Source organism: Rutidosis leptorrhynchoides, chromosome 2 (assembly GCF_046630445.1).
Source record: "Rutidosis leptorrhynchoides isolate AG116_Rl617_1_P2 chromosome 2, CSIRO_AGI_Rlap_v1, whole genome shotgun sequence".
NCBI lineage: Eukaryota > Viridiplantae > Streptophyta > Magnoliopsida > Asterales > Asteraceae > Rutidosis > Rutidosis leptorrhynchoides.
This window is the reverse complement of record NC_092334.1, coordinates 525,730,207-525,740,851: the sequence shown is the minus strand read 5'-3', so window position 1 is coordinate 525,740,851 and position 10,645 is coordinate 525,730,207. Positions and strand designations below refer to the sequence as shown.

Genomic DNA, 10,645 nt, shown 5'->3' with positions numbered 1-10,645 from the left:
AATTTTTAGTAGAAAATACTCTTTAAATTGTATAGGACACCACTAAATTTAACTGAAGGACCTCATATATTTTTCAAATTTATATTATTTTTTTAAATTATATAGTACACCCTAAATTTAACTAGTCAGAACCTATATATTTTTCGAAATTATAGTTTTTTTAAGGGTAAACTACCATTAAAATAACATTCAAATATAATTAGTACCCGGGACCCCATTGAGTTGTAATCCTGGAATCGCCACTGGCGGATACCCCTTTGGGGTACACTATATTCGGCCACTGCTTCGATGGTACTGTCAACATCGTCGCGAATTGATTTTCTCCTAACATGTGTGTGGGTGGCATATGATTGCGAATCTGGTTAAGTTCCCTTTGCGTGATGGCGCCGTTCGAAAAAAAAATATTGACATTTATTAAATTGTGTATTTTATTTAGAAATGATTATATTTAGGACGAATAGAATATTACTAATTACTCTATCGATCCCGCCAAGTGTTTATACCTCTTCCTTTTACTCAAAGATTAAGATAAGATTTTTTTAAATAAAAAATAAATTTCGAACTTGAACCGAAAGAATTATATGCTACTTAAGTGCCAAAATATCCAAAATGTGTGAAAAATTGTCCATCACACGACGAACCAACTTTTTATAGGTAACTAGTTATTCTCATACTACCTTGAACTCGTCATTACTCTCTGACAACTAAGTTACACACTTTATGTTCCATACTTTATCTTTACGGCTGCATTCTTGAGTTTTTATTAAGGAAAGGAAGAGAGTTGGAGGGAGAGAGGACTAATCATCCATTCTCGAGTTTTCTTTTAGCAATGAAAGGGACAGAGAGGAAAGAGTTTGAAGGGGAAGTTATAAGGATTCTTCTGTAATCCGTCCAAAATTTGGATGAAATGAGAGGAAAACAATTATTGCTATATTAAAAATACCAATTTTTCCCTTATTTGACTCTATTGTTACTCCGTAATTAGTTTTTCACTTCAGCACATCTCGTAACTTTATTGCAGGCGATCATGATTGATATGTTTATGTGATAAAAGAAAATAAGATGCTTGTTATTATATACGAGTTTAATTTATTAGTATATGTTAGCGATATGCAATTATGCATACATGTTATTTGCATAATATATTTGTTGTGTGTAAATATATTATAAAATATACTTCGTAATATGTAGTAATTTCGTTAATTGTGTATGTATTTTTCTTTCCTTTTATTTTCTCTCCAACTCAAAAATACGCATAAACTATTTTACATTACATTCCTTTCTATTATTTTTCTCTCAACTCTTTTCCTCTCCATTCTTTTCCACTTAAAAAAAACTCGAGAACACAGCCGTACAATATAGGTGGACCCAACTCACTTGAGTTCTTAACCTAGTTGGACTAGCCAGATTGATTGTTCAGTCACCCTCGCAGATTCCAGATCACAATCTGGATCTATACATTTATTAGAGAGCGAACATCACTCCAACCAATTGACCCACTCTTTGAACTCAAACCACTCTTTGCACTCAAATCATAACACAGTTGATCGACGTACATATATGCAATATACATCGATGAACAAGCAACAGTGCTAGTCGTTGTCCCCAAACCCTCGTCTTTTCTCTTCCGGGAACCTTTGCGCTATGAGTATCAGATAACATCCATCCAATTCAATTTTCTCTTAGCTATAGCTATAGAAATTAGACAAAACCTCATTTCATGAGATAGTAAACAAAAACTATAAAAAAAAAAAATTAACTTCTCAAAATTGGCCGACATGAAACCACTATTGACAAAACCCTCTATATCATCATTACTAGCCTACATGTCTCTAAACAAAACCATATTATCCGGAGGTGAAAACGCAGAAGACAGTGATGGAGAAGATGCCACATCACGCTCCTTATCCTCTTTCGTCAATTTTATATCTTCCGTCTCTTCAACTAAACATGGTATATCTTCATTCAAATCCAAAGCAAGCTTCACTTTTGGGGGCTGCAACGACAAATTTGTCTCGTTTGGCTCACTTGCATGGAAAACGTTTTCTGATTTACTATTTTGTCCAAACATGTCACTCTTTTGCTTCTTCTTCCTAACATTTCCTTCTTCAGCCATTTGACCACTCACATCACGCCATGTGTTTATATGATTCGTTGTGGTAATGTCATCATCTTCAGAAAGGTCAATGAATGCACGCGTTTTGGGTTCAATTTCAACTTTTTTATTAGACGTCGGTATATCTTGGCTGTTACTTCTATTTGGCGCTGATGCATTTTTATCCGTAACAGCTGGAGCTACATTAACACTTCCCTCCTGTGGCGGGAAAAAAAGAGTTTCAAGATGAGGTCATCTGTACATTTAGGTTACAAAATATTGCAACATGTGAGACATTATAACTTATAAGGGCCCACCAATTTCTATGTTTATTTCATGGGGACAGCTCAATAGCCTTAGAAAGTAGGACCTAGGCAACGTGTTGGCCAACTTTGAGCAAGTGTCTGAACACGAATTGGATGTGACTACATATTGTTTAATGCGCACCAAGAATGAGATGTTTTTAAGGTACTAAACAAAGTAGAGTGTACTGCCATTATGTTCATGAAGAGATGGTTTGACTTCTTGCAAGCCTAATTCTAGTGTTATAAACTGGATAAATTCTGGAGATTAAGTATCCAATATATTTATTAAACACTACGATAATTAGATACTGACACCATTTGTATGATTGTATCTATCATAGAAGGACTAATGTTTAATATATACATATGGTCATAGAAATAATAATACCTTGTCCATGGATCCATGTAAACACGCATCCTCCGACGTTGATATTTTAGGAACTTGTGATTTCATCTTCTTCCCTCTGAACACACCCCAAAGAAAGAAAACCATATTCCAACCTGTAAACAAAAAATGGAAAAACTAGGTCACAGTCACATATATTGGGTATAAGTATGCACGTAGAATTATGTATATACACATGTATAGGTATTTGTTATAAAAGGAGTGTCCTCTTACGACTGGATTTTTCCGGAAGCTGATTGGAAGGGAATATCAGGAGTTCAACCCCATTGACACTTCCAATAAGAGCTAAATCACCTCTAATCATATCATCCAGCAAAACTTGGTAGGTTTTTTCATAACTGTTTCACATCATAGAAAAACATCAATCATAAATTATAAAGTAGTATCAAAGAGACAAAAGGTGTGTTCAACTGTTTGGTTTTTGGTTTCCTCAGTTTATTCGGTTCGGTTTGTTTGGTTTTGAAAGTTTTGGAGGCAAAACCGAAAACCAAAACCGAAACCAAACCAAAAACCGAATTCGAAATCGGTTCGGTTAAAACCAAAAAACTCAAAAATCATAATTTAACCAAAATAATCATATAACAAATCGATTTTAAATTCAACTTCTGATTTAAAATCGGTTTTTACCTCTCAACATCTTTAGCAAAGAAATATATTGCAACGTTGTCCTCTTTTACTCCACTCTTTTCAAATTGTGATGGCCAAGCACTAATGCGTGATACCCCATTTAGCAGAATTTTGCAGGGTAGGTTGTTCACAGTATCAAAGACTCTAGATGAAGCACACGTTGAGAGATGAGCTTGTAACCCATCCCAATATTCAGCTGCTTTGCCACTTCGATTGATCTCAAAACCTCCTCTATATGTATAATAAAGCAAAAGGTCAGGATAAAAATAAAAAAAAAGTGTAAGAACATTTTTAAAATTTTATTACACATAAAAATGATCAAAGTACTTAATACAAGAAGAGACCATACTGCCAGATGCATTCATGGTCAGGAATAGCTTTCATCTTTGAGAGTATCACAGACTGTTTTACATGGCTACCGTTCGACTGCTTAGAATGGTCAACATTGGACTTTCGTAATATTTGTCCTTGCCATTCAGTTGAGACCTCAGACGAAGTAAAATACCCTGCACTCTGTGAATGTGGTAAGCGATCACCAGTTACATTATTCATGGTTGAAACAGCTGATTCATCAGATTGACCAGAAACTTTATTCTTCGGAAATATTCCGGGCTTTTTAAGCAACGCTGCTTCAATTGCATCCTTTAAACTGTTATTGCTGTTTTTCACATCCTTTGAATTTCTAATAGCCGGCGCATTTTTACTGAAAGATCGTTGTGCAGAATGACCAGTCGGTTTATTATTTTGGCAAGAACCACCAGATGTGACTGGGGTTAACCCTTGTCCTAGGAGACTACTACTATTTTCCTTGGGTTCATCAGCATGATTTGTTGATTCTTTAGATATAGCCAGTTTTGATAAATTGTCTTCCTTAGAGGAGCTAGACTTTTGTTCACTGGCATTGTTAACTGGACCTAATACACAAGATGAAGCAGAGCAAAAGGCATGTTATTTTAGGTACAAGTGTAACTAAAGCTGGCAAAAAGGGTGGGCTGGGTAACACATCAAAACAGGTTGACGTGAAACACTTAAAAAGGTAATATTATACAAATAATAAGTTCCATAAATATGTTCACAAAAATTATATTCATCCAAAATGACTTAAGAGTAACAACTGCAAAAATGTTTACAGAAATTATATCCATCCAAAATGACCTAGGAGAAAATATACATTAACAATATATTTTTAGGGAACTTTGACTCATCCCCCGTTTAGCTAGTTTTCATAATTTGCAAGCTTGACCCATTAGAGATAAAAAAGTAGTCCAAATTGACCGACACATAAACAATAGGCTCAAGATTACCATGTCTAGACCAACCAAATAAATGTTATAATTTGCACCGTCCTATTGGAAGGAAAATATCATACCTTTTTTTTGGGTAAAGGGTTACCCCGATGAACTTTTATTAAAGAATAATAAAAGATTATGTTACAAAAACAATGAAGCACAACTACTTTAGGAGAGCCCTAAAGCCAAGCACAACCAAGCCTATCAAGAGGCTGGACAACACAGCCAAAAAACATACAAAACATAAAAAACATAGCTGAGACATAAAAAATATCATACCTTGAGAAACAGAAACTTCTGCACCTATATTGGAAGGACGATTAGTTGACTTTAGTCCTGAAATCAATTTACTGTCACCCTTTAAAAACTTGGCTTCAGAGTTGGAACTCGAAGAAACCGGATTACATTCACCATGAGTATCTAGCAATCTATCATTCTTTGAAGCCAAAGTTGAAGAGCTGAGAGTACTTGATTTAACTGAATTAGTCCTTTCAAAGGTCCTTTCTTTTTTGTTTTTAAGACTTTTGAAATCTTGAACTTGAAGGGAATTAGGAGATAACATCTTAACTTTGGAACCGTTTGAACCAAAACGCCCCAAGTTTGCAGATCTAAACAACATAGATTTTCCCATCTCTCTACCTTCATGAGAAGATCGTTCTTTGGTCGATATCTGTCTTTGAAGAACAGCTTCATCTACAAGTTTAGGTTTAGACCTTCCATTTGGGAAACTGAATGAATTGGACTTGAATAAAGCACCTGAACAAAAAATATTAGTAAACTACAATACTAAGAGAACATCACATACAAACTTAAAAAAAATAAAAAATAAAAAATAAAAAGAATAGCTATACCTTTCAAAGATTGTGATCGTGGACCAGAGTCAACAGCTTTTGTTGACTCTGTGATTGTCTCGAGAGCCTGCTTTTTGAAAGATGATGAAGACTCTAATTCTTCTGCACGTCTTTTTCCAGATACTTTTACAACCGTTGGATCAGAAGATTGGTCTTTTTCAGCACGAGTGTCTGTACTAAACTTTTGTCTGTTTGTGTTTAAGGTATTATTATTAACTTCATCTAATCTGCACATCTCACATACCCAATTACCTCCAGGATGTTCATCCAGGGGCACTCTCATACAATATCTGACAAACCAAAAGAAATGAGCAGTCTCTAGTTAATTGTTATTTATTAATACAAAAACTCAGAAATGTTTACCATGATGTAATAAATAGCCTTACATGTGTTCAGCACCATCAGGGCACTTACAACATATAGCAAGCAAATCCTCCCGGCCTGCATCTCCACATATATCACACACTTCAACCTAATAACACACAATTAGCAACGTTACAAGGTGATTAATTAGAAAACATGCATATTAACATTTGATACTAATGAAATGAAAATGTTTTGACAACTCACATCTAGCTCCAAAACATCTGATTCATCACTGTCATCAGCATTATCGTTTTGCAGAGACGTTTCACTTTCATTTCCAGTATTCTCTTCTTCTAGACTTTCATCAGCCTTTTCCATTTGATCTCACTTGACATAAGGCAGCACACACATCACACTTTAGAGACTCTGTTTTCAAATTTATCTAATGATAACTGAAAATCCTTTAATCTCCTTTATCAACTTAAAAGGCACCTAAACTTGTATCAAGAACACCAAAAAAAACATGAACCAGTTATTGCCATCACAAAGAATATAAATTAAGACCAGATAAACCAAATAAGAACTAGATTACTCATACTAATCTTCAATCTTCATTGCCTTGTGCTAAATACTAAGCTTTGCAACTACAAATACATGCTGCAAGAGCCAAGTAAAATATCTACTAGTTGAACTGTGATATCACGTACAAGACCATTTAAGTACATCAGATCATAAACACACTATTTAGCTAGTTATCGAGTGCTGCTACATACGAGTTTTAAAAAATCCATCAAGAATTCATACAAATTGTACTCGAGACTAGAACAAATCAGTTTTAGCAAGTTTTCAATTATAAGCTTAATCGATTATCTAGTAAATGTTCAACCAAGTAAACGAGAATCCCTACAAGGCTACAAGCCTACAACCCAATGAAATGTACCAAAGCAATACAAGCATCGTTTCATGCAGTAGCAAACTAAACACAGATAATCAGTAGAACCACATCAAGCATAACTATATGATTTCAAAACAATTTCATTTTTCAGTATACCATCAACTAATTAAGCACAAAGGCAATGATGTTAATACAATTATGTCAAATAAAATGCACAGTTCAAACAATGAACAACAATAACCCTAGACATAAGTACAAGTATATGCAATTGATACAAAAATACATAAAAATGATCCCATTAACATTCTACACCTTTTCAAATAATCGCTCCTTATTAGGTTTAATCATCAACATACGATCGATCAAACATATACCTTGAAAAATTTAATTATTTTTAAGTGATTGTATGATTGTATCAATATGTACATTCGCATACCGTCGTTGATTATGAAGAGTCAAAAAAGGATGAATAAAAACGGTATAGACTCGTAAAAGAAATAAATAAATGACAGTGAAACTTGAAATAAAAGAATTCTTACAGATTTGTGAAAGGGGGATGAATTTAGGGCTAGGGTTAGGGCACCAAATCACCACTCAAAACATTTGAATATTTTGCTTTATAAACAATTGTTTCCAGAAAATATTTTATATTTTTTGACTTCTAATAAGAGAAAATTGAGCGAATAGTAATGTGGTTTGTACCATATTGCATGGTTAACCAAAGTATTAACATTGAGTGTGAATAGTACATGTATTATTCAAGTGAAGCAAGAATAGTCCAATTCACTAACATTGTTAATTAAATATGTTAAAACATAGTCATGTGCAAAGCATGTGAGGGTATTTATGTCATTGTACACATATATATTATTCACTAACAAACTTTTCTTTCCATTATTTTTTTCTTAGATATGAGACAACAACCAAATGAAAAATCAAACACCATTCAAAAAACTATACCATAAAAACGTTGAAACTAAATTAAAAAATCCAAATTACAAACCAAAATCAAACACAAACCCAGTAGCACACCCAAAATTAAACAACATTCACAAGCATTTTTTACAAGGACCCATTATATATAAATATCACCAACCCAATATCAAACCCAAAATCAAACATAAAATTACGCTATTGTACATGAATGATTCGATTAAATGCACCAGACGATTGCCACATGGACGACGATGGTGGTTGCAGCTGGGCACGATAATGGGTCGTTCGTGGTGGCCGGCGACAGGCATCGATGATTAGGTGGTTCATAAATAAAGAAATCGAAATGATGTTAATAAATACCTAAACAAATTTTAAAATTTAAATTCCTTAATCTTGGAGTAGATCTTCAAATTTCCAGATATGAGGTTGCGAAATGTTCAATTGAGAATCATAACCAACCAAATCCGAGGTAACAAAATGATGTTAATTTGAAGTGGATTTTAATTTGATTTGTGATTAGAGAACAAGTCACGAGTTCTTAATTTTGATTTGTAATTTGAGAACAAGAAATGGGTAAAAGGCTTTGAACTAGGTTTTATCTTTTACTTTTTGATTCTCAAGTATGTCAAATTCGATATCTAGGGTTATATGCTAGCTTTCTTTGTTTTTAAATGCTTGCTAATTTTGTACAGGCTGTTAGGTATTGTTAATTTGTGTTGCTATTAATTATTTTGTAATGGATATGTAAAATTGTTTTTGATTCGCTGTTGCTGTTGCTGCGGTGTTTCTTTCAAGTACCGACCACCCCAACTCCACTCGATCACTTGTCTTACTCGTTCGAAGGTACAAACCTTTATTCAAGCTTCCGAGTTATTATTTTATACACTTACTACAATATTATAAAGAATATAAATAATAAATAATAGATTGTATAAATATTATGAATTGGTTAAAATAAATAAAAGAAGGTTAAGATTATAATTAAAGTTTGTTAAGTATTATAAGTTGGCTAAGTTACATAATAGAATTCGATATATTATTTAACCGGTAAAATCATGCATTCATGCATGTGGATGCATACGTGTATCGGTGTATATATATGAATAAGGTTTAATTAGGTTTATTATTGAAACTATATATTATTATTATTATAATTATAATACGTCTTAATATTATACACTTAAAACGATTATAAATATTATATAATTAATATATATAAATGAAAATATTTATATATACATATGTATAACGAGCCGTGGATAAAAATACTACTTTTATATATATAGTAACACATAAAACAAGTAATATATTATAATATATGTTACTCTATAATTAAGATGGCACGTAGTAATATAACATATTATTTTTATTACTATATACATACTTAAGATTCTTTTATTAAGCTTATGATATATGATATATATATATATATATATATATATATATATATATATATATATATATATATATATATATATATATATATATATATATATATATATATATATATATAGTGGTAGGATCAAGAGGGAAGTAACCATTCGGGGGAAGCAAAAACTTTTTTTTTTCTTTTCTTGAAAAAACTTTGTTCACGAACATTATAGATGAGATGAAAATATGAACATTTAGTAGAGACACTTTGTGATAAATGTTTTTATTTTGACGGGAAAACGCTCGAAGAAGTAATATATAACAATTATCGTATTTTTCGAGCGTATTTTGAGGTTTTAGCTATTGGGGTTTAGATATTAGGGTTTAGATATTAGGGTTTATAGGGTTTAGATATTAGGGTTTAGAAATTTAGGGTTTAGGATTTATATTGAGTTTTTAACACGAACGGTTTAGAGTTTAGGGTTTAAGGTTTAGGGTTTAGGGTTTGGTGTTTTGGGTTTATGGAATAAACCCTAAACTCTAAATCGGGCTAAATTTTACTTCACAAAACATGAAGAAAAAAAACGTTCATATTATTCATGAACAATATTATCTTGAATGTTATTTTTGTTGATCGTTTTTTCGCCTAAATAATAACATTCATCACGAATTGTCTCTTCTGAATGTTCATATTTTCGTGTGATCTTGATGCCGGGAAAAAAAAAATTTAAAAAAACTAAAAAAAAAATTTGCTTCCCCCGATTGGTTACTTACCCATTGATCATGCCCCTATATATATATATATATATATATATATATATATATATATATATATATATATATATATATACATACATATACTGAAAGGATCCCTAGAGAACTAGAGTATGTAGAGAACTCAAAGAACTCATAGATTGAACTTCAATCTATGTGGAGATTGAGCTTCAATCTATGGGGGAAAAAAATCTGAAAAAAAAACAGTCAATTTGCACAGAAAAAAAATCAGTCTGCAAAAAAAAAACTGCAAAAAAAGTCAATTTGCGCGCAGATTGACTCAATCTGCACACAAAAAAAGTCAATCTGCATAGAAAAAAAAGTCGATCTGCAAAAAAAAAAAAAAAAAAAAACTGCAAAAGAAAAACGCAGATTGACTCAATCTGCACACAAAAAAAGTCAATCTGCACAGAAAAAAAGTCAATCTGCAAAAAAAAAACTATAAAAAAAGGTCAATCTGCAAAAAAAAAAAGTCAATCTGCACAGGAAAATAAATCTGCAAAAAAAAAAAAAAATACGCAGATTGACTCAATCTGCACGAGTTCCATCGGTTCTCTACTACATTTGGTTCTCTATGGATCCTCACCCTATATATATATATATATATATATATATATATATATATATATATATATATATATATATATATATATATATATATATATATATAGTGGTAGGATCAAGAGTAGGAATGGCAATGGATCGGATATGGATCGGGTGATGCCATATCCATATCTATTTAGTTTTTGTTCATCCATATCCATATCCATTTAATTTCAGTTCATCCATC

The 10,645-nt window shown here is 32.2% G+C and overlaps 1 protein-coding gene across 2 annotated transcripts; it reads right to left on the bottom strand.

Moving 5' to 3' along the window:
- Positions 1-1,807: 1,807 nt before the first annotated feature.
- Positions 1,808-7,380, bottom strand: LOC139892907 (protein PARALOG OF AIPP2-like). Of its 2 annotated transcripts, none has more exons than XM_071876034.1 (10): positions 7,314-7,380; positions 6,144-6,376; positions 5,960-6,045; positions 5,574-5,863; positions 5,002-5,478; positions 3,783-4,347; positions 3,434-3,664; positions 3,020-3,144; positions 2,789-2,901; positions 1,808-2,314 (listed from the first exon to the last, which is right to left on the bottom strand). In XM_071876034.1, exons 2-10 carry the CDS (start codon positions 6,255-6,257, stop codon positions 1,823-1,825), a joined length of 2,493 nt encoding a protein of 830 aa, XP_071732135.1. In that variant the 5' UTR covers positions 6,258-6,376; positions 7,314-7,380; the 3' UTR covers positions 1,808-1,822. The 2 variants fall into 2 exon arrangements, with proteins under 2 accessions (XP_071732135.1, XP_071732134.1); XM_071876033.1 differs by having other exon boundaries at positions 6,144-6,371; positions 7,314-7,346.
- Between the last annotated feature and the right edge of the window lie 3,265 nt (positions 7,381-10,645).